The sequence below is a fragment of the Rhinoraja longicauda genome, chromosome 11 (assembly GCF_053455715.1).
Source record: "Rhinoraja longicauda isolate Sanriku21f chromosome 11, sRhiLon1.1, whole genome shotgun sequence".
Classification (NCBI taxonomy): domain Eukaryota; kingdom Metazoa; phylum Chordata; class Chondrichthyes; order Rajiformes; family Arhynchobatidae; genus Rhinoraja; species Rhinoraja longicauda.
In genome coordinates, this window is record NC_135963.1 from 1,963,215 (window position 1) to 1,988,601 (window position 25,387).

Genomic DNA, 25,387 nt, shown 5'->3' on the forward strand with positions numbered 1-25,387 from the left:
CTAGAGCTCTATCTAACTCTGTCATAAATCCATCCAGTGATTTGGCTTCCACTGCCCTCTGTGGCAGAGAATTCCACAAATTCACAACTCTTTGGGTGAAAAAGTTTTTTCTCACCTCAGATTTAGACCTGAAATATGGGCTCATCCGTTTTGAGCACTGGGAGATTATCTGCAGGATATTTGCCAGCGTCTATATTTAGGTTTTGGTTTATTATTGTCATGTGACCGAGGTACAGTGCTGCTTTATTTTGCATGCTTTACAGTTTCAATTATTGTCACATGTACCAAGGTACAATGAAAAGCTTTTGTTGCATAGAAACATAGAAAAATAGGACCGGGAGTAGGCCATTCAGCCCTTCGAGCCAGCACCGCTATTCAATATGATCATGGCTGATCATCTAAAATCAGTATCCCATTCCTGCTTTTCCCCCCCATATCCCTTGATTCCTTTAGCCCAAAAAGCTAAATCTAACTCTCTTGAAAACATCCAGTCAATTGGTCACCACCGCCTTCTGTGGCAAAGAATTCCACAGACTCACAACTCTTTGGGTGAAGACGTTTTTCCTCATCTCAGTCCTAAATGGCCGACACCTTATTTATAAACTGTGAGCTCTGGTTCTGGACTCCCCCAACATCGGGAACATTTTTCCTGCATCTAGCCTGTCCAATCCTTTAAGAATTATATATGTTTCTATAAGATCCCTCCTCATCCTTCTAAATTCCAGCGATACAAGCCCTGTCGACACAGTCTTTCATCATATGCCAGTCCCGCCATCCCGGGAATTAGCCTGGTGAACCAACGCTACACTCCGTCAATAGCAATAATGTCATTCCACAAATTAGGAGACCAAAATTGCACACAATACTTCAGGTGCAGTCTCATCAATGCCTTGTACAAATTGAGAATGATCAGCCATGATCACATTGAATGACGGTGCTGGCTCGAAGGGCCGAATGGCCTCCTCCTGCACCAATTGTCTATTGTCTATTGTCTAAATGCAGTAGGACCTCCTTGCTCCTAAACTCAATCCTCTTGCAATGAAGTCCAACATGCCATTAGTTTTCTTCACTGCCTGCTGTATCTGCATGCTTACTTTCAGTGACTGATGCACTAGAACACCCAGGTCTCGTTGAATCCCCCTTTTCCAAATCTGACAGCATTCAGATAATAATCTGCCTTCCTGTTCTTGCCACCAAAGTGGATAACCTCACATTTATCCACTGTTATCCATTATTATACTGCATCTGTCCACTCACCCAACCTATCCAAGTCACCCTGCAGTCTCATAGCATCCTCATCGCCGCTCACACTGCCACCCAGCTTTATGTCATCCGCAAATTTGGAGATGTCACATTTAATTCCCTCATCTAAATCATAATATATTTGTAAATAACTGGGTTCCCAGCACTGAGCCTTGCAGCAACCCACTAGTCACTGCCTTCCATTCTGAAAATAACCCGTTAATCCTACTCTTTGCTTCCTGTCTGCCAACCATCTCTCTATCCATGTCAATACCCTATCCCCATTACCAAGTGCTGTACTTTTGCATACGAATCTCTTGTGTGGGACCTTGTCAAAGGCTTTTTGAAAGTCCAGATACACCACACCCACTGCCTCTCTCTTATCCATTCAACTTGTTACATCCTCAAAACATTCCAGAAGATTAGTCAAGCATGATTTCCCCTTCACAAAAATGCTGACTTTGACTATTCCTGTCACTACTTTCAAAATGTGCTGTTATATCATCTTTAACAATTGACTCAAGCATCATCCCCACTACCGATGTGAGGCTAACTGGTCTATAATTCCCCATTTTCTCTCTCCCTCCTTTCTTAAAAAGTGGGATTACATTGGATCCCCTTTAGTCCACAGGAACTGATTCAAACTCGAGAGAACATTGGAAGGATTTCCCTTTTATAAATCCATGCTGACTTGGACTTATCCTTTTACTGCTATCCAAATGCGTCGTTATTACCTCTTTAGTAATTGACTCCAGCATCTTCTCCACCACCAATGTCAGGCTAACTGGTCTATAATTCCCCATTTTCTCTCTCGCTCCTTACTTGAAGAGTGGGATAACATTAACTACCCTCTAATCCACAGGAACTGATCGTGAATCTATAGAATATTGGAAAATGATCACCAATGCATCCACAATTTCTCAAGCCACCTCCTTGAGTACCCTGGGATGCAGACCATCAGGCCCTAGGGATTTATCAGCCTTCAGTACCATCAGTCTACCCAATATTATTTCTCGCCTAATGCAAATTTCTTTCGGTTCCTCTGTCTCCCTAAATCCTCTGTCCTCTAGTACATCTGGGAGATTGTATGTGTCTTCCTTTGTGAAGACAGAACCAAAGTACCTGTTCAACTCTTCTGCCATTTCCTTGTTCCCCATAATAATTTCACTTGTTTCTGCCTTCAAGGGACCCACATTTGCCTTTACTAATCTTTTTCTCTTAACATACCTAAAAAAGATATTACTATCCTTCTTTATATTTTTGGCCAGCTTTCCCTTGCACTTCATCTTTTCAGCCCGTATTGCCCGTTTTGTTACCTTCTGTTGTCCTTTGAAAGTTTCCCAATCCTCTGGCTTCCCGCTATTCTTTGCTATGTTATACATCTTATCTTTTATTTCTATTCCATCTCTAACTTCCCTTGTCAGCCACGGTTGCCTCTTACTCCCCTTAGAATCTTCCTCTTTGGAATGAAATGATCCTGCATCTTCTGGATTATACCCAAAAATTCCTGCCATTGCTGTTCCACTGTCATTCCTGCCAGGATCTTTTTCCAGTCGACCTTGGCCAGCTCCTCTGTCATGCCTTCATAGTCCCCTTTGTTCAACTGCACCACTGACACTTCCGATTTAACCTTCTCTCACATTGCAGATTAAAACTGATCATATATGGTCACTACCTCCTAGCAGTTCCTTTACCTTGAGTTCCCTTGTTAAATCTGGCTGACCCGTTAGGTTACTCCAGCACTTTATGTCTCTTCATTCCCACGGATGAATTGTGGCTAAATTGCAGAGGGAGTGATGACAGAGGGTTGTGGAGTCAAGTTGCTCAAGGCTGAGAGAGGAGAGAGGTGAACATTTCATACAAAGTTACAACAGACAGCACAAAGCTTGCGTCAGTCATTTATTGTTCCCACTTACACAGAGATTGTCGTCATCGTCAGTGACATTACCATATATAAATAAACAATGTGGCTGTTTTTTGGATTTCCATCTCTGGCTGAGCGGAGACTGAGAGGATGTGCTGGGGTTTGGCTCCCACACTGGTCCTGGCTGTGGTCGCACTCTGCTTGGGCTGTGGCTTTGGACAAGACTGTCTATGTGAGGACCCAGACCTGTGTCGATCCCTGGGACCCAAAAAAGACATCGGGGTTGAGGTGTGTGACGCAGGTCATTGAATTAAGTTGTAGCAGGACTTAGAAAAGAACTGGGACATATAACCATAGAAACAAGGAACTGCAGATGCTGGTTAATACATAAAAGGACACAAAGTGCTGGATAACTCAGCTGGTCAGGCAGCATCTCTTGTGGACATGAATAGGAGATGATTCGGGTGGGGATCCTACAGACTGATTATGGGGATTGGGGGGGGGGGTGAGGGGGGAAGGAAGCGAGAAGAGGCAGGACAAAGCCTGGCAGGTAGTAGATGAATCCAGACAAGGGGGGATTTGGTAGACAAATTCTTCTGCAGTTGTATAGGGCCCTTTTGAGACCATATCTGGAGTATTGTGTACAGTTTTGGTCTCCTAATTTGAGGAAGCACATCCTTGTAATTGAGGCTGTGCAGCGTAGGTTCATGAGATTGATCCCTGGGATGGCGGGACTGTCATATGAGGAAAGATTGAAAAGACTAGGCTTGTATTCACTGGAGTTTAGAAGGATGAAGGGGATCTTATAGAAACATATACAATTATAAATGGACTGGACAAGATATATGCAGGAAAAATGTTCCCAATGTTGAGTGAATCCTGAACCAGGGACCACAACCTTAGAATAAAGGCGAGGCCATTTAAAACTCAGGTGAGAAGGAACTTTTTCACCCAGAGAGTTGTGAATTTGTGGAATTCTCTGCCACAGAGGGCACTGGAGGCCAAATTACTGGATGGATTTAAGAGAGAGTTAGATAGAGCTCTAGGTGTAGTGGAATCAAGGGATATGGGGAGAAGGCAGGCACGGGTTATTGATTGTGGATGATCAGCTGTGATCACAATGAATGGCGGTGCTGGCTTGAAGGGCCGAATGGCCTCCTCCTGCACCTATTTTCTATGTTTCTCTATTTCTATGACAGATGGTTGGAATAAACGCCAGAGAGAAAAGCAGGTATGAGACAGGGTTGAAGAGTTGCAAATTGGAAAGTTAGCGGGAGGAAAGTAGCAGGAGGTGAGGGGGGAGGATAGATATATGTGGGTTTACTTGGGGCGCAAGGGAAGTGTTGGAGGTGAGATGGAAGAAAAATGGGGGTTGTGGGGGATTTTAGTGGGAGGGTGGGTTGTGGGGGATTTTAGTAGGAGGGTACCTAAAATTTGAGAGTTTTATACCATTGGGTTGTGAGCTACCCAAGCAGAATATGAGGTGCTGTTCTTCAGTCCTCCAGCATTTTGTGTTTTGTTCAGGATTCCAGCACCTGGAATCTTGTGAATAATAGGAAGTGTTGGAGAAACTCAATGGGTCAGGCAGTGTCCATGGAGAACATGAACACTGATTACAGATTTAATTCAGACTAAAGTAATTCACGGGCACCTGATTATCCCAGAACCCGAGGGATTGATGATATTTGGGAAAGGATACTTTAAATTGTATTCACAGCTTTATCTGTGTTCCAGGTCTTTGCATTTCATGCAAGCGGAAATCTTTGGAGGTATTATGATTGGTCGAAGATTACAACTGTTGTTAATGTTGCTGCATATGTTCCTGAGCTTCTGTGTCATGCCCACGCACACAATGTTCGAGTCCTCTATTACGGTAAGTAACTTTGCAACAAAGGGATGAGCACATTTTGTGATCACCATTGAAAGACTTAATTGAAGTTGCTGTTACGGTTTGAGTTGGCAGCCAGAAAAGTAGATTCATTGGATAAAACACCAAGTGCTGGCGGAACTCAGCTCAGACTATCGTTAATCAGATTTTACTGGACTTTATCTTGCACTAAACGTTATTCCCTTTATCCTGTATCTGTACACTGTGGACAGCTTGATTGTAATCATGTATGGTCTCTCTGCTGACTGGAGAGCAACAACAAAAAAGCTTTTTGCATAAAAGCTCGTCTCAGTACACGTGACAATAAACTAAACTATGGAAACTATGGAAGGAACGGACAGACGACATTTTGGGTCAGGATCCTCATTCAGATGCCAGAAGGGCCGTGACTCAAAACATGGTCCATCCGTTCCTTCCACAGATATTGCCTGACCTGCTGAGTTCTAGCATTGTGATCTTATATTTTGTGTTAATTTTTCTAATTTGTTTGCACATTTCTTCCCTTCCACAATCAGGTTGTCTGAAGATGACATCCATTCGTGTGACTGATTTTCTGTTAGCTTCTGTCTTTATCCATATGAATTCCATTTTTGTCTTCTTTTTGACTGTGTACCTAATCCTTTCCCTTCCTTCAGCCAGATCTTAGGTACAACTACACCATCATAACCCCTCTGGTGGTAGGTGCTCTGATTTGCTCCCACACGCTAAAGACATTTGGGTTTGTAAGTATATTTCCCTCAGTGTGTAGTAGTTGAGAAAGATGGATAATGTAGAATAACACAATTGGACGATCGCTGGGCGGCGTGGCAGCTTCAGTGGAAGGAATGTGCAGATGATGTTTTGGGTCGGGACCCTTCCTTCGATCCTGCTTTGGGACCCTTCTACAGTCCGAACAAAGGTGCAAATCTGAAGCATCACCTGTACATTCCCTCAACAGATGCTACCTGACCTGCTGAGTTGTTCCAGCATAATTCGGGTTGGGATCCTTCTTCAGTGTGATCATCTCCATCACCTCCAGCCTTCATTATAATCTCCACCCTTCCCTCACCCACCTGGCTCATCTGCCAATCGACCCCTCCTTACCTGTATCCACCTATCACTTATCAGCTCTTGCCCCAACCTTTCCCTCATCTCTTTCAACCAGCTTTATCCTCCAATACTCCCATCAGTCTGAAGAAAGGCCCTGACCCAAAACATCATCTATCTATACATTTCCCTCCACTTGCAGCAACAGCACATCAGGATTGTTAACACAGTACTCAATAGATAATGTTATAAACAACACAAAATAAAAATCTTAAATAAACTTAAAAAACAACATAGTACAAAAAGAAAAACAAAGCCGAAAGTCATTAGCCAATGCAGGCAGTTCATAGTTTGTAGTGTAATTGGAATTTGTAGTGTTGGCCTGATGGTTGTGGGGACGAGGTTATTCCTGAACCCTGATCCAACATTTTTCAGTCTCCTGTTCCTTCTTCCCGATAGCAGGAGTATTATAATCCCATTCGTTCTGGCATTCGAGTTGCCAAACCAGGCTGTAATGCAACTAGTCAATATGCTCTTTACCGTACACCTGTCACAAAGTCACAAAGTGCTGGGGGTGGAGTTGGATTCTTGGGAGGTGGTCTTGGAGGGGAGGATGCTCCTCAAACTGCAGAGCATCCTGGACAATACAACTCATCCCCTCCATGACACACTGGTCAACCTGAGGAGCACCTTCAGCAACAGACTGGTTCCACCAAGATGCAGGAGAGAATGCCACAGGAGATCTGTAGATGGGCTATTGCATGTTAGCCAATCATAGTGTTTGTTAGTAGTGATGTAGATGTGCTATTGCATGCTAGCCAATCGTAGTGTTTGTTAGTAGTAGCCCCGCCTATTATGTGCTGTATATATATTAAGAACTTGCCTGCGTCAGTCAGTAGGTGCAACAGCTTGGAGCTGGAATGTACTCCCGCAGACCCTCTAACGCGCCTGATGCTCGCTGTTTGAATTGCAACTATGTTCATGCGAAGGGTCGTCAGTTCTGTGCTGTTTCCGGAAAGACTTGCAATTCCTGTAAAAAGTTGAACCATTTTGCTAGGTGCTGTCGTTCTCGTGTGACTGCTAATGTTCCCAAGGCCAGTTTGCACCTGCTTCAACAGGAATTCGCTGATGACGATTCACAGGGGTCGGCCACCGCGCTCTGCTCCATCAGTGCAGATAGCAGTTTAGTTATTCATTCCCTCTTCCCTCCGTCTAACAAGCTACTTGACCCTGCAGTAACTGTGTTTGTAAATAGCAGGCCTCTACTCGCCAAGGTAGACACGGGTGCGAAGGTCAACGTTATGTCAGTAACTGCGTTCGACAAAATTCGCGCTGCTGAGTGTATTGATAAAGCCTCCTCAACGCTTCGGGCTTATGGGGGAGAGATCCTGCACCCACTTGGAAAGGTTCTTCTAAAGTGCACTGTTGGTGAGCAGACCCGCACCCTGCTGTTTTACATTGTTGCATCAAATTCAGAGACGTTGCTCGGTATCAACGCATGCCGCGATTTAGGCCTGGTGTTTTTCGGCCACGCGGTCCACAAACTATGCCTCGCTGATGAGCCTACTCAACAGCTACTGTCACATTACAAAGACCTCTTGGATGATGAACTGGGCACGCTGCCTGCCACATATCGCATCACTGTGGATCCTGCCGTCACTCCTGTGGTCCGAGCGCCATATCGGGTTCCACATGCCATGCGTGACAGAATATACAATGAACTCAAACGCATGGTCTCAATGGGTGTTATTGCCGAAGTAGCTGACCCGTCTGATTGGGTTTCCACAATGGTTGTCGCAACTAAGAAAAATAAGCAGGAGATCCGCATCTGCTTCAATCCCAGAGATCTTAATACGGCTATCAAGCGCCCTCACTACCCTATGCGAACCACAGAAGATGTAGCTGCACAGATTGGTAACGCAGCAGTGTTTTCGGTCCTGGATGCCAAAAGCTCTTTTTGGCAGATTCCACTTGACCCGGACTCGTCCAACCTCACTACTTTCGCCACACCTTTTGGCCGTTTCAAGTTTCTGAGGATGCCTTTTGGCATCAACTCCGCCAGCGAAGTTTTCCAACGTACCATGGAACAGTTGTTTGCGGAGTACCCGTGCGCCATCATCGTTGATGATATTCTTATCTACGGTCGCGACCTGGCTGAACACGATGTTAATCTGAAGCGTGTACTCGACAGCGCCAGGGACATTAATCTCAAACTGAATCCACTAAAGTGCAGGTTTCGCCTTCCTGAGGTCACTTACGTCGGATATGTTTTCACCAGCAGCGGTCTCCGACCAGATCCACTGAAAACTGCAGCCATCAATGAGCTGCCGGTTCCTACCGACGTTGTAGGTTTACAACGATTCCTCGGCATGGTTAATTACTTGGGGAAATTTATCCCCAACCTTAGCGAATTATCTGCCCCCCTGCGCGAACTGACACAAAGACGCGGCATGGTCCTGGTATCAGCAGCACCAAAAGGCTTTTGACACCCTCAAGCTACAGCTAGCTAGCGCACCAACCCTTTCCTATTTTGATCTGGCACTACCGGTTACCATCACCTGCGATGCGTCCCAGTACGGGTTAGGCGCTGCGTGCCTGCAGACTATGACTGGTGGCGGCTTCCAGCCCGTCTCGTATGCCTCCCGTACTCTGACTGATACCGAGCAGCGTTATGCGCAGATCGAAAAGGAGCTGCTCGCAGTGGTTTTCGCCTGCACCAAATTCAAGGACTTTATTTTTGGCAAGACCTTTACCGTCGAGACTGACCACCAGCCGCTGGTCACTATCTTAAACAAGTCGATTCACGCTGCCCCTGCACGGTTGCAACGGATGATAATGCAGCTGCAGCGGTTTGATTTCCAGATCGTCTACAAGAGGGGTAAAGACATGCACATAGCAGATACGCTATCCAGAGCCCCGCGCAGAATCAATGAACAGCACCTCTCCGAACAGGATGAGTTCTCGGTCATGAAGGTCTCATTTGTGCCGACTGATCGTTTACGCCGCCTAGCCGAACACACGGCTGCTGATGAGACTTTACAATTGTTGTCCACAGTCATACGGGCCGGCTGGCCCCACAAGCAATCAAATACCTCGTTTGAGATACGCCCCTATTTCCTGGTTCGCGACGAACTAGTGCTCCAGGACGGAATCATAGTCAAGGGCCATAAAGCGGTGGTCCCAGCCGCACTTCGGGACGAATACTACAACGACGTCCACAGGGGTCACCCCGGCACCGAGGCAACCCTTCAACGGGCGCAAAGCATGTTTTACTGGCCCGGGATGACGAAATACATACGTGAAAGAACCGAAACGTGCGCTGTCTGCAACAGCCTGGCACCACATCAACAGAAGCAGCCCCTACTGCCCCAACCGGTCCCGTCTCTTCCATGGTCCTCGTTGGCTACCGACATTTTCGAGTGGCGCGGGAAACACTACCTGGTTTTGGTTGACTCTTACTCGGGGTGGTTCGAGATAGACCTTCTGCGGACCATTTCCTCGGAGGCTGTGATCGAGAAGCTGCAACGGCACCTCTCCACACATGGATCCCCTGCACGTCTTCAGTCTGACAATGGTAGGCAGTTCACCAGCCAAGCGTTTTAAGGATTTTGCTAACCGATGGGATTTCCAACACATTACCAGTAGCCCCGAATTCCCACAGTCCAATGGGCTCGCTGAACGCGCCGTCCGGAGTGCGAAACAGCTCATGGAACGAGCTTACCTTGCCAAATCTGACGTATACCTGGCTTTACTCAATATACGAAACATTGCTCGAGATCCTGTCCTAGGTTCGCCAGCCCAGCGTCTGATGTCTCGCCAAACCCGTGCTCCCCTGCCTGTCTCCCAGCAGCTGCTCCAGCCGCATGTTCGGTCTCCGCCCGTGGTGCAGCGGCAGCTACAGCATCACCGGGACGCACAGAAGCGGTTTTTTGACAGGTCCAGTAGGCCGCTCACGCCTCTTGCACGTGGGCAAGTGGTTCGTCTGCAAACCGACAAGGGCCATGCACGACTGGGACACATTTACGGGCCTTCCACGGAGCCACGTTCATACCTGGTCAAAGTGGATGGGGCCATCTACAGACGCAACCGTCAACACATCCTTCCGGTGAAGGAACCGCGTCCTGCGTCTCCGAGTCGTGACGCCCCGCATCTCGTGTTTGCTCCCACCGTTGATTCACCACCAACCGTTGTTCCTGCCGCGGGTTCCCCGCGTCGGTCGGTGCCTGACGCGCCCGTTTTATCTCCCACTAGTCCTGTCATGTCGCCTGTTGCCTCCCCACTCTCCTCCCCTTGTTCTCCCACGAAAGGAGGTGAGGCGGTCTCGTACCGCACGAGGACCGGACGGGTTTGTAGGCCACCCGTTAGATATGGCGATTTTGTGTACCGTTGATTTTGTATAACTTTGCTAGTATGTTCTTTACATTTGTTGTTCAGTGTTTAACCTACCGTTGTTTCTTTATTTCTACAAGAAGAGATGTAGATGGGCTATTGCATGTTAGCCAATCATAGTGTTTGTTAGTAGTGATGTAGATGTGCTATTGCATGCTAGCCAATCGTAGTGTTTGTTAGTAGTAGCCCCGCCCATTATGTGCTGTATATATATTAAGAACTTGCCTGTGTCAGTCAGTAGGTGTAGCAGCTCGGAGATGGAATGTACTGCACCTCCTGTGATGTAAGTGTTGCATTAAAAGCCATGTGTTGTATTACAGCGTTGGTATGATCACTTCATTACAAGATCCTTCTTCCCTGTGGCTATCAAACTTTACAACTCCTCCCCCTTCTGTCATGAGGTAGGCTGAGACTACCACCCCCCCCTCCCCACCCACCTCCTTAATCTTTGCACATCCCCAATATCTGACCACTCGTCACTTTATTTTTATATTTCATGTATTTTGTATTTTTAATGACTGGTGGCAAATGAACTTCCCTCCTGGAATAAATCAAGTTCTATCGCATCGTAACTCAGCAGGTCAGGCAGCATCTTTGGAGAACATGGATAACTGATGTTTCAAGTTGAGAAACCTGAAGGAGACGGGTTTTGACCTTAAACGTCACCTGTCCATGTTCTCCAGAGATGCTGCCTGTTATTCCAGCACTTTGTACCCTGCTGGTTAATTGATATTGTTTCTTCACCCTTTGTCAGGAACCATAAAAAATGCAGACGTTGAAAAAAGAACCGTGAGAATGTGGATCGAGATATCAAAAAGATTATTTATGGATGGTATAATTTTGAGTTTGGACAGATCTATTACAACAGATGGGCAAACGTACAGTAGAATAAATGTCTTGATGCAAGAAATCGTAAAGGGTTTCCATGAAGAAATACCTGGATCTCTGGTAAAGAAACATGCTTCAACAATTGTGTGAATATCAATAGCAATCATAGATTTTAGTTGCAGTTAATGGATGCGTCTCTCTGCAACATTGTTTTTCACGGTTTAGTTTAGAGCTGTGGCTAAGAAACATAGAAACATCGAAAAGAGGTGCAGGAGGAGGCCATTTGGACCTTCGAGCCAGCACCGCCATTCATTGTGATCATGGCTGATCATGGCTTCTGGTAACACCCTCTTGAGACCGACACCAATCTCCCCTCATTTAAAGACACAAGGAATTGTGGATGCTGGCGTTTTGTGTGGAACACAAAGTGCTGGAGTAACTCAGTGGGTCAGGCAGCATCTCTGAAGAACATGGAATGGCAACATTTTGGGTCTGGTGGCTTTTTCAAGCAGAAGTAGTGTCTCGACCCAAAAAATCACCTATCAGCGTCCTCCAGACCCACTTGGTTACTCCAGCACATTATATTCTATCTCCCTTTATTTACTCCATTAAGGCCTATCAGTGAGGTTAGGCCAGCTGACAATATAGATGTATACAGGCAGAGGCACAGAACCAAGCCCTTCAGCCTACAATGTCCTTGGTACCGTTGTGCGTATCTGCACGAATCCCGTTCGCCCACTTTACGTCAGTAGCATTCTATTCTTTGGCAATCCAAATATTTATAAATGTGCTGTGCCATCCCAAAGCCTTCAGAAATATCCCAATGTTGATATCAGTGACTTAGGTTGAGATTTAATGAAGCATTAACCAAGCAAAGTGGTGGCACAGTGGCAAGGTTGGTAGAGCTGCTGCCTCACAGCGCCAGAGACCCAAGTTCGATCCTCACCTCGGGTGGAGTCTGTGTGGAGTTTCCACGTTCTCCCTGTGATCGCGTGGGTTTCCTCGAGGTGCTCCTGTTACCTCCCACATCCCAAAGACTTGCGGGTTTGTAGGTTAATTGGCCTCTGTAAAATTGCTCCTAGTGTGTAGGGACCAGGGCCGTTTTTACAGCATTATGAGCCCCCGGGCAAAGCAGTGTACTGGGGCCCCTACCGTTACTCTCCCCCACCCCCCTTTCCCTACCAGCCCCCCCCCTGTCGTGCCGGCGTAAAGCACTTACCAAAAAGCACTTAGCGATGGACTTAGGGTGCTACATTGTTGCGAAAAGCACTTACAGATCGCTGTGAGAAGCACTTAGTGACCGAAAATGTTGCGAAAAAAGCACTTATTGAACCTACATTTTTAAAGTAGTATTTATTTATTGCAAGTCACTTAACATACACAGATCAGCATGGGGCCGCTATGCTCGTGGGTCCCCGGGCAAGTGCCCATCAGGCCCATGCGTTAAGACGGCCCTGCCATTAAGACGGCCATGCGTTAAGACGGACCTAGTGTGAACGGGTGAATGATGGTTGGCATGCTCGGTGTGCCGAAGGGCCTGTTTCCATGGTGTATCGTTCAATCAATCAGAACAGTTAAAGAAACTGCTCACCGCATTTTTTGGGGTGTTGGTAGAGGGAAATTACTTGCTGTTAAAATGTGCACACTCCAGGACTGTTGCCCTGAATGGAGTGATGGATTTGCTGAGCTGTGGTGAAGCCTGTGGTGACCCTGCTCAGTGCTGGGTTATCACATCTCAGCTCCCACTTGACAGGGCGACTTAACCCTCCTCCCTTGTCACTGGGTCAGAGACGTGGGAGCAGCAAAGGGACCGTTGGCTTGCTATTTGTAGTCCAAACCTGGATGGTGTAAATGTTGAACAAGCACATAAACTGGGTTTGCGCAGGCTGTTTAGGTTTATTATTGTCACATACACAGTACAATGGGAAACTTTGTTTTGCATGCTATTTAAAAAAGGGACCCTCCTTCAGATCCTCCTTCATGCTGCCTGACTCACTGAGATACCCCATCACTTTGTGGGGTTTTTTGTTTTTAGAGATACAGCGCAAAAACAGGCCCTTCGGCACACCGATTTCGTGCTGACAGCGATCCCCGCACATTAACACTATCCTACACACACTAGGGACAATTCACATTATACCAAGCTAATTAACCAACAAACCAAAAAGTCTTTCATTGGCACAACTTTGGTCCTCATGTTGATAAACAGCAATAAGAGTTTCCAAGGGTGATGGAAAGACTGGAGGAAAGACTTGGTGCTGAGAGCTCTTATACCTGCATTGAGGAGACAATTAAACGCACAACCCGCAGGCATTGCCACTTTCATTTCACTGCACATCGAGTATGTGTATGTGACAAATAAATTTGACTTGACTTGACTTGACTTGACTTGAGCAATTACAAACACCTGTGAAGCCATGTGTCCCAAACATTATAGTGCCCTGAAATGGGACTATGTAGAAACACTGCTGTAATTTATATATGGTGAAACCAAAATGTATAAAAATGGCCTTTAATAAAATCTGACAATGTGCACTTTAACCACATGTGATTTTTTTTCTATTACAAATCTGAAATTGTGGAATACAGAGGCAAATAAATAAATGCTGTGTCTTTGTCCCAAACATTATGGAGGGCACTGCATATGTGGTAGGAAATTATATTAACTTCTTGTTACATTTTACTCTTAGGTCGCAATTATTTACCCTTGGCGTTTAAGCTGCTTTACAACACATTGCAATATCCTTCCAGAAATCTTAGACCAAAGTGACATTATATTTGTGACATCCTTTGATATTCTGGCATACTTGGATGGATGTATTGCAAAGCCATCTTCTTCCTACCACTATGTCTTGGAGGGTAAGTTCAACAAGATCTTTCAATGCATCACTTTCAATGCATCAAAAGAGAGAGTCAAGTGCGTTGTGTTGTCACATATTCTGAAACGGAACAATGACATTTTAACTTGCAGCAGCACAACAGATGTTAGTTTTTTTTTTTTTTAGTTTTCAAGCTACAGTGTGGAAACAGGCCCATCGGCCCACCGTGTCCACGCTAACCAGCGATTTCCTTACTCTAGTTCTAACCTCCATACGAGGGACAATTTACAGAGGGCCTAGACAGGATCGAACACGGGCCCCTGGCCCTGTGAGGCAGCAACTCTACCATTGCGCCATCGTACTATCCTCCTGTCATACTAAACATTGTACGCTGTCAACACCGTAATCAACAAAAAGGTTTGGTATATAAAAAACACTAATAATGCAAAGACAAAACAATGCCCCCGTGTAGTTTGGAGCTTAGTGGGAGGTTGTAGCATTTAATAACTTGATGGTTGTTTGTAAGAAGCTGCTCCTGAACCTGGACATTAACGACTTCAGGCTCCCAAACCTTCTTCTCGATGGTAGGAGTGAAATGAGAGTGTGACCAGGGTGGGTCTCTGACGTTGCTGGCTGTCTGTTTGGGGCAGAGACTCTTGTAGATCACTGTGATGGTGGGAGGTCAGTACCTATGATGGAGCAGGCGGTATTCACTTTCTGCAATCTCCTTCGTTCCTGGGCTTTCGTGTTAGAAACATAGAAACATAGAAAATAGGAGCATTCGGCTCTTTGAGCCAGCACCGCCATTCAATATGATTATGGCTGATCATCCAGAATCAGTTCCTGCTTTCTCCCAGACCAGGCTGTGATGCAAACATTTAATATGCTCTTTACTACACGCCTGTAGAAGTTCAAGACCTGTAGAAAACAGGTAATATGCTGGCACCCGTATAAGAGACTAATTGAAATCCAAATAATTGTTTTTGCTCTTTCAGGTCTCTCTTCCTTTATACATAAGGGCATTGACCCAAGAAAGATCGTGATGGGAGTTTCATGGTCAGGCTATGACTTCACTTGCAACCACTTTCGTGAGGTAAGTTAGTCCTATCAAATAAACATTCTTTCTCATTTTTATTGTGGCCTTGCAAAGTCCTGGTAACTCTCTTCTGGAGAACTATCTCAGGAGATAGTAACGTAATCAGTTCACTGATCGCTCATTCCTTTGGCATGTTGATTGGTCCATAAGAACACCGCTGAATTTTAAGTCAAGAGTGTTTTATTGTCGTATGTCCTGAAAATGTAACAATGAAATTCTTACTCGCAGTGGCAGCACAACAACTTTGTAGTTTTCAGTACTCAATAGATAATATAATAAACAAAGGGAAAAAAAGTAAAGTAAATAAATAAATCTGATTTAGTGCAAAATCAAAAGAAAGCTCAAAGTCCCGAGGGCAACCCAGGCAGTTCGTAGTTAAGAGTTTAGTTGCAGTTCGTAGTTTTCAACAGCCTGATGATTGTTGGGAAGAGAAGGGTCCCGACCCGAAACGTCACCCATACCTTCTCTCCAAAGATGCTGTCTGTCCTGCTGAGTGACTCCAGCATTGTGTGTCAATCTTTGCTGTTCGTGAACCTGGATGTTGCAGTTTTTGGACTCCTGGACCTTCTTCCTGAAGGGAGAAGTGAACAACTCAATATTTGTTTTGTCCTGTGGATGGACTACTTCAAAATTTGTTCCAAGTTTAATCAATTATTGCAATCCAGCATTAAGTCATATAAGAAATAGCCACAACCCTACCTCAGCAACTATGATCCACTAAGGACCTTGATTCAGTTGCACTATCGACTTTGGTTTTTGCACTATTAGGTCTGGTAAGCTAGTGTTACCCGGGGCAATCCTCCTGCCAAATTTGTCAGAATTGATCCAAATAGACAATAGACAATAGGTGCAGGTGTAGGCCATTCGGCCCTTGGAGCCAGCACCGCCATTCAATGTGATCATGGCTGATCATTCTCAATCAGTACCCCGTTCCTGCTTTTTCCCCATACCCCCTGACTCCGCTATCCTTAAGAGCTCTATCTAGCTCTCTCTTGAATGCATTCAGAGAATTGGCCTCCACTGCCTTCTGAGGCAGAGAATTCCACAGATTCACAACTCTCTGACTGAAAAAGTTTTTCCTCATCTCAGTTCTAAATGGCCTACCCCTAATTCTTAAACTGTGGCCCCTGGTTCTGGACTCCCCCAAAATTGGGAACATGTTTCCTGCCTCTAACGTGTCCAACCCCTTAATAATCTTATACGTTTCGATAAGATGTCCTCTCATCCTTCTAAATTCCAGTGTATGCAAGCCTGGTCGCTCCAGTCTTTGAACATCTGACAGTCCCGCTATTCCGGGAATTAACCTAGTGAACCTACGCTGCACACCCTCATAGCATCTTCCTCACAGTTCACACTGCCACCCAGCTTTGTATTATCTGCAAATTTGCTAATGGTACTTTTAATCCTTTCGTCCAAGTCATTGATTTATATTATAAATAGCTACAGTCCCAGCACAGAGCCTTGCGGTACCCCACTACTCACTGCCTGCCATTCTGAAAGGGACCCATTTATCCCCTCTTTGCTTTCTGTCTGTCAACCAATTTTCTATCTATGTCAGTACACTACCACCAATACCATGCGCTCTAATTTTGCCCACCAATCTCCTATGTGGGACCTTGTCGAAGGCTTTCTGAAAGTCGAGGTACACCACATCCACCGGCTCTCCCCTGTCCATTTTCCTAGTTATGTCCTCAAAAATTCCAGTAGATTAGTCAAACATGATTTCTCCTTCGTAAATCCATGCTGATTCGGAACGATCCTGTTACTGCTATCCAAATGCTCCGCAATTTCGTCTTTTATAAGTGACTCCAGCATCTTCCCCACCACTGATGTCAGACTAACTGGTCTATAATTTCCCGTTTTCTCTCTCCCTCCTTTCTTAAAAAGTGCGATAACATTAGCTACCCTCCAATCCACAGCAACTGACCCGGAATCTATCGAACATTGGAAAATTATCACCAATGTGTCCACAATTTCTAGAGCCACCTCCTTAAGTACCCTGGGATGCAGACCATCAGGCCCTGGGGATTTGTCAGCCTTCAGTCCCATCATTCTACCCAAAACTTTTTCCTGCATAATGTGGTTTTCCTCCAGTTCCTCCGTCACCTTAGGATCTCTGGCCACTAGAACATCTGGGAGATTGTTCGTATCTTCCTTAGTGAAGACAGATCCAAAGAACCGGTTCAACTCGTCTGCCATTTCCTTGTTCCCCATAATAAATTCCCCCGCTTCTGTCTTCAAGGGACCCACATTTGCCTTGACTATTTTTTTCCTCTTCACATATCTAAAAAAGCTTTTACTATCCTCCTTTATATTATTAGTTAGTTTACCCTCGTACCTCATCTTTTCTCCCCGTATTGCCTTTTTAGTTATCTTCTGTTGCTCTTTATCATATCATATCATATAAACATAACACAAAAAGTAAGGAAATTTGTGTTTGGCATATTATTTCTTTGTTGTAACAATGCTTCTTGGCAATAAATCTTATACCGTTGGAAAGCCTGTTTATTTCCCTTTTAAATGGTGCCACATTTGTAAGGAACATGCATTTGTGGGATGAGCAGCAGAGCTGAGTATATGGGTTGCGCCCATGAAAAAATTGCCAAATCTTCACTGCCAATGCCAAACAGCTTATTCTGCTGTTGCTATTGACTCTTGTTTTGAGCTTCTGGTAGCTCCAGGTGCTGACAATCAGGTGCCTGATTGGCACCTGATTGGCAGCATCTGTGAGCATGGGCCCTGCTACAGTGGTCAGTAGGTGTCTGCTCCAAGAATCGGCATGCCACGTTTGACTGATCTGGATAGGGCCCGTGCGATAGGGCAACTTCAAGCTGGTGTTCCGCAAAACCAAGTTGCGGCATTATTTGGAGTGAGCCCTAGTACCATCTCCAAAGTTAAGGCCAAGTTCCATATAACGGGGGATGTCAGAGACAGGCCGCGAAGTGGGCGTCCCAAGAAGACAACACCCGAAGAAGACCGTTTCCTCACCCTGTCAGCACTTAGGAACCGTAGGCTGTCTTCTACAGATTTGCAGTCAAGGATTGCAGGACGATATGGCCGACGGCTCTCTGCCCAGACAATTCGGAACAGACTGCACGCAGCCGATCTCCGGTTTCATAGGGCTGCCAGGAGGCCTGCCATGACTGCCCTTCACCGTCAGGCCCGTTTGCGCTGGTGTCGGCAACACGTGCACTGGAACCTGAACATGCGGAGGAACGTTATGTTCAGCGATGAGTCCAGATTCTGCCTACGGCAGTTGGATCATAGGGTCAAAGTGTGGAGAAGACGCGGAGAACGCTATGCTGATTGCTGCACCGATAGAGTAACATCTTTTGGTGGAGGCAGTGTGATGGTGTGGGGCGGCATCTCCCTCACTGGAAAAACTAGGCTTGTCATCATTGGAGGCAATCTCAATGCAGAGAGATATCGAGATGAGATTCTGCAACCAGTGGCAATCCCATATCTCCACAGTCTGGGACCGAACTCTATCCTCCAAGATGACAATGCTCGCCCCCACAGAGCAGGGTTTCTCAGAGACTACCTCCAGAATTTGGGAGTGGAGAGGATGGAATGGCCTGCCAGCAGTCCTGACCTCAACCCCATTGAACACTTGTGGGATCAGCTTGGGCGTGCTGTTCGTGCCAGAGTGACCAACACAACCACGTTGGCTGACTTGCGACAAATGCTGGTTGAAGAATGGGATGCCATCCCACAACAGTGTGTGACCAGGCTGGTGACCAGCATGAGGAGGAGGTGCCAGGCTGTTGTGGCTGTGTATGGTTCTTCCACACGCTACTGAGGCTCCTGTTTATTAAATGAATAAATTGTTAAATTGCCAATATGTCTTGTTTCTTCAGACTTCAATCATCCAATCCACCAAACAACACCGAACAAGAGTCAATGGCAGAATAAGCTGTTTGGCATTGGCAGAGAAGATTTGGCAGATTTTTCATGGGCGCAACCCACATACTCAGCTCTGCTGCTCATCCCACAAATGCATGTTCCTTACAAATGTGGCACCATTTAAAAGGGAAATAAACAGGCTTTCCAACGGTATAAGATTTATTGCCAAGAAGCATTGTTACAACAAAGAAATAATCTACCAAACACAAATTTCCTTACTTACAATACAATACAATACAATATATCTTTATTGTCATTGTACCCAGGGGTACAACGAGATTGGGAATGCGCCTCCCATACGATGCACTAATTTAGGTAATTTAGACAGCAGCAACCCAACGAAACGAACAGTTGTAACAGTTTTGGACAGGGTAAAGTGCAAGTTGATCTATGCGTTGTGGCCATCCGGCTCAGCAGGACCGGTTCATAGCAGCTATGGCCCTGGGGATGAAGCTGTTCCTGAGTCTGGAGGTGCGGGCATAGAAGGCCTTGTATCGTCTGCCCGATGGAAGGAGTTCGAACAGACTGTTGCAGGGGTGTGAAGAGTCTTTGTGGATGCTGGTGGCTTTTCTGAGGCATCGTGTGTTGTAGATGCCCTCCAAGTCTGGTAGCTGTGTTCCGATGGCCCTCTGAGCTCTATGGACTACCCGCTGTAGAGCTTTCCTTTCTGCCTCCGTGCAGCTGAGGTACCACACAGGGATTCCATGCGTTAGGATGCTCTCTATGGTGCAGCGGTAGAAGGTCTTCAGCAGCTGTTGGGGTAGACCAGACTTTTTCAGTGTTCTTAAGTAGAACAGTCTTTGTTGTGCCTTCTTGACCAGCGCAGCAGTGTTATTGGACCATGTTAGGTCCTCCGAAATGTGAGTGCCCAGAAACTTGAAGCTGGACACTCTCTCCACACTGACCCCATTGATAGAGATCGGGGCATATTCCCCGTTATGTGACCTACGGAAGTTGATGATCAGCTCCTTGGTCTTGGTGGTATTTAGGGACAGGTTGTTATCCGAGCACCAGTCCGCCAGGTTCTGCACCTCCGCTCTATAGTTTGTTTCATCCCCGTTGGTGATCAGCCCGATCACCGTTGTGTCATCTGCAAACTTGACAATGGTGTTGGTGTCGAATGCAGGAACACAGTCGTGTGTGAAGAGGGAGTAGAGCATGGGGCTCAGAACACAGCCCTGTGGTGTGCCGGTACTCAGGGTGATAGTGGAGGACAGGTGCGGGCCCATTCTCACTGCCTGCGGTCGTTCCAGCAGGAAGTCCAGGATCCAGTCACATAATGACGAGCTAAGGCCTAGCTGGTGGAGTTTGGTGATGAGCTTGGTGGAGATGACCGTGTTGAAGGCGGAGCTATAGTCTATGAATAGCATCCTCACGTACGTGCCCTGTCTCTCTAGGTGAGTCAGGACAGTGTGAAGAGCCAGAGAGATGGCGTCCTCTGTAGATCTATTTGCCCTGTATGCAAATTGATGTGGGTCCAGTGAGTCAGGGATGCTGGATTTGATGTGTGAGAGGACTAGCCTCTCAAAGCACTTCATGACAATCGGCGTTAGGGCAACCGGGCGGTAGTCGTTCAGGTTGGAGATCTTTGCTTTTTTCGGCACCGGAACTATGATAGCCGACTTCAGGCACTTGGGGACCGTAGCCAGAGATAATGACAGGTTAAAGATCTTGGTGAATACCTCAGCCAGCTGTTCAGCACAGTCCTTCAGTACCCTTCCTTGAACACCATCCGGTCCTGCAGCCTTGCGTGGGTTGACCCTTTGCAGAGCGCGTTGTACCTCCTGTGTGCTCAGTTGCAAGACCTGTCCCACCGCCTCGGCTGGGGTTCTTTCACTCAAGGTGGTTTTGCCAGTTTCAAAGCGGGCAAAGAAGGTGTTAAGCTCGTTGGTCAATGCCATATCGCTGTGGGGGCAGGCAGGGCTGCTCTTGTAGCCAGTGATGTCCCTGACACCCTGCCACATGCTTCTGGTGTCCGTGGTGTTGAAGTGGTCTTCCACCCGTTGCCTATGGGTGTCTTTGGCCCTTTTAATACCTTTGCTTAGGTGTGATCTGGCAACACTGTATGCTGAAGTGTCACCAGATTTAAAGGCATTGTTGCGTGCCCTCAGCAGGTTCTGTACCTCCTTGTTGTGCTATGTTTATATACAGCCGGAAACAGGCCTTTTTCGGCCCACCAAGTCCGTGCCGCCCAGCGATCCCCGTACATTAACACTATCCTACACCCACTAGGGACAATTTTTACATTTACCCAGCCAATTAACCTACATACCTGTACGTCTTTGGAGTGTGGGAGGAAACCGAAGATCTCGGAGAAAACCCACGCAGGTCACGGGGAGAACGTACAAACTCCTTACAGTGCAGCACCCAAAAGAGTCCCAATCCTCTGGCTTCCCACTCTTCTTTGCTATGTTATACTTCTTCTCTTTTATTTTTATGCTGTCCTTGATTTCCCTTGTCAGCCACGGGTGCCTCTTACTCCCCTTAGAATCTTTCCTCCTCTTTGGGATAAATTGATCCTGCAACTTCTGCATTATTCCCAGGAATACCTGCCATTGCTGTTCCACCGTCTTCCCTGCTAGGGCCTCCTTCCATTCAATTTTGGCCAGCTCCTGCCTCATGCCTCTGTAATCCCCTTTGCTATACTATAATCCTGACACTTCCGATTTTCCCTTCTCCCTCTCAATTTGTATAGTAAAACTTATCATATTGTGCTCACTGCATCCCAATGGCTCTTTTACCTTGAGTCCCCTTATCAGATCAGGTTCATTACACAACACTCAATCCAGAATTGCCTTCTCCCTGGTTGGCTCCAGTACAAGCTGTTCTAAGAATTTATCTTGGAGGCACTCCACAAACTCTCTTTCCTGGGGTCCATTACCAACCTGATTTTCCCAGTCTACCCGCATGTTGAAATCTCCCATAACCACCGTAGCATTACATTTGCGACATGCCAATTTTAACATATAACATATATAACATATAACAACTACAGCATGGAAACAGGCTCCTGATTCAACTTGCACCCTATGTCGAGGCTACTGTTTGGGGGCCTGTAGATAACTCCCATAAGGGTCTTTTTACCCTTACAATTCCTCATTTCTCTCCATACTGATTCTACATCTCCTGATTCTATGTCACCCCTTGCAAGGGAGTGAATATCATTCCTCACCAACAGAGCGACCCCACCCCCTCTGCCCACCTTGTCTATACGTTGTGTACCCCTGAATATTCAGTTCCCAGCCCTGGTTCACTTGTAGCCATGTCTGTGTTTACCACAACATCATACTTGCCAATGTCTAACTGAGCCTCAAGCTCATCCACTTTATTTTTCCTACTTCACGCATTTAAATACAACACTTTAACTTCGGTATTCACCTCCCCTCTCACACCGGTCACAATTGGCCCTGACCTTACTCTCTTATCCCTTCTAGAACTTCCCTTCCCATTCATTTGAGAGTCCTTTGCAATTTCTCCTGTATTCGCTTCCCCTTTAATTCCATCTTCATATTCCCAATTTGTCAACCCCTCCCCCCCCCAATTCTTAGTTTAAAGCCACACTTGTAGCACCAGCAAACCTGCCTGCCAGAATGGCTGGTCCAATGGTAGAAACAAGGAACTGCAGATGCTGCTTTACTGCAAATGCTGGTAGTCTGAAGAGGATCCCAACCAGAAACATCACCTATGGAATTTCTCCAGAGATGCTGCCTGACCCGCTGACATACTCCAGCACTCTGTGCCTTTTTTAAGGCAGAGAAGACTACAGACCCAGTGCCGGTTAATAGGATGTATAGATGGTCGGCATGGACATGATGGGCTGAAGACACAATTTATGTGCTGAATGACTCCATGACAACTTTTAGAGTTGAGAGCCTTCTTCAGACTGATGGAGTTGGTGGGAGAAAGCTGATAAATAGAGGATAGAAACATAGAATATAGGTGCAGGAGGAGGCCATTTGGTCCTTTGAGCCAGCACAGCTATTCATTGTGATCATGGCTGATCATCCACAATCAGCATCCCGTGCCTGCCTTCTCCCCATATCCCTTGATTCCACTAGCCCCTAGAGCTGTTTCTATAAGAACCCCTCTCATCCTTCAAAACTACAGTGAAAACAAGCCCAGTCGTTCCAATCTTTCCACAAATAACAGTCCCGCCATTCCGGGGATTAACCTCGTGAACCTGCACTGCACTGCCTCAATAGCAAGGATGTCCTTCCTCAAATTAGGAGACCAAAAATGCACACAATACTCCAGATATGGTCTTACCAGGGCCACATACAACTGTGGAAGGACCTCTTTACTCCTACTCAAATCCTCTTGTTATGAAGGCTAACATGCTATTAGTTTTCTCCACTGCCTGCTGTACCTGCATGTTTACTTTCAGTTACTGGTGTACAAGGACACCCAGGTCTCGTTGCACTTCCCTTTTTCCTAATCTGACACCATTGAGATTATAATCTGCCTCCTTGTTCTTGCTGCCAAAGTGGATAACCTCACATTTATCCACATTAAATGTGCCAAGCATCTGCCCACTCACTCAACCTGTCCAAGTCACCCTGCAACCTCTTAACATTCTCTTTGCAGTTCACACTGCCACCCAGCTTTGTGTCATCTATAAAATTTGCTTGTGTTACTTTTAATTCCAACACCTAAATCATTAATATATATTGTAAATAGTTGCGGCCCCAGCACCAATGGACAATAGACAATAGACAATAGGTGCAGGAGTAGGCCATTCAGCCCTTCGAGCCAGCACCGCCATTGAATGCGATCATGGCTGATCACTCTCAATCAGTACCCCGTTCCTGCCTTCTCCACATACCTCCTCACTCCGCGATCCTTAAGAGCTCTATCCAGCTCTCTCTTGAAAGCATCCAACGAACTGGCCTCCACTGCCTTCTGAGGCAGAGAATTCCACACCTTAACCACTCTCTGACTGAAAAAGTTCTTCCTCATCTCCGTTCTAAATGGCCTACCCCTTATTCTTAAACTGTGGCCCCTTGTTCTGGACTCCCCCAACATTGGGAACATGTTTCCTGCCTCTAATGTATCCAATCCCCTAATTATCTTATATGTTTCAATAAGATCCCCCCTCATCCTTCTAAATTCCAGTGTATACAAGCCTAATTGCTCCAGCCTTTCAACATACGACAGTCCCGCCATTCCGGGAATTAACCTAGTGAACCTACGCTGCACGCCCTCAATAGCAAGAATATCCTTCCTCAAATTTGGAGACCAAAACTGCACACAGTACTCCAGGTGCGGTCTCACCAGGGCCCGGTACAACTGTAGACCGAGCCTTGTGGCACTCTACTCGCCACTGCCTGCCATTCTGACAGGAACCCGTTTATTCCTACTTTTTGTTTCCTGTCTGCCAACCAATTCTCTATCCATATCTATACCATATCCCCAATACCATGTGCTCTAATATTGCCCACTAATCTCCTGTGTGGCACCTTATTAAAGGCTTTCTGAAAGTCCAGATACACTACATCCACTAGTTCTACTTCATCCACTTTACTTGTCACATCCTCAAAAAATTCCAGAAGATTAGTCAAGTAGGATTTCCCCTTCATAAATCCATGCTGACTTGGACCAATACTTTTACTGCTATCCAAATGCGCCATTATAACTTTAATAATTGACTCCAGCTTCATCCCCACCACCGATGTCAGGATAACTGGTTTATAATTCCCCGTTTTCTCTCCTGCTCCTTTCATGAAAATTGGGATAACATTGGCTACCCTCCAATCCACAGGAACTGATCCTGAATCTATAGAACATTGGAAAATGATCACCAATGCGTCCACGATTTCTAGAGCCACCTCCTTGAGTACCCTGGGATGCAGACCATCAGGCCCTGGGGATTTATCAGCCTAACTGGTTTATAATGTACTACAGGAAATTCCTAAAATGCAGAACAAAAGAAAATGAAAATAAATATAAGAGATATAAAAATGAATTGATAAGCATTATGAGATGTAACAAGAAGGAGTACTATAGCAAATTGTTGGAAAAAAATAGAAGTAATATTCAGGGAACATGGAAAGTGATCAACAGCATAATTAAAACAGGTATTGGGAAAGCAGATTACCCTAGCTAAAAATCACAATATTAACTATACATAACATAAAAGAGGTTGCTGATGAATTTAATGACAACTTTGTAAATGTTGGGCCTACCTTAGCAAATGAGATTACTAAACCGAGTAGCAAGGAAGGTCTAGAATATGAGAGCTCTGATAAAAATGTTCACTCCATGTTTCTCAGTGAAGTCATTGATATTGTTAATAAATACAGAAGGAAGAAGTCTACTGACTACAATTCCATTGA

General features: G+C 45.9%; 1 protein-coding gene across 1 annotated transcript in view; it reads left to right on the forward strand.

Moving 5' to 3' along the window:
* The first annotated feature begins 4,889 nt into the window (after positions 1-4,889).
* The window catches only part of LOC144598008 (di-N-acetylchitobiase-like), a 28,761-nt gene continuing 8,263 nt past the window's right edge, over positions 4,890-25,387 (forward strand). Inside the window, exons 1-4 of the mRNA XM_078407875.1 lie at positions 4,890-4,979; positions 11,164-11,357; positions 13,928-14,096; positions 15,052-15,149. Coding sequence (XP_078264001.1) covers positions 11,205-11,357; positions 13,928-14,096; positions 15,052-15,149 — 420 coding nt within the window. The 5' untranslated portion in view covers positions 4,890-4,979; positions 11,164-11,204. The remainder of the gene's footprint in view (positions 4,980-11,163; positions 11,358-13,927; positions 14,097-15,051; positions 15,150-25,387) is intronic.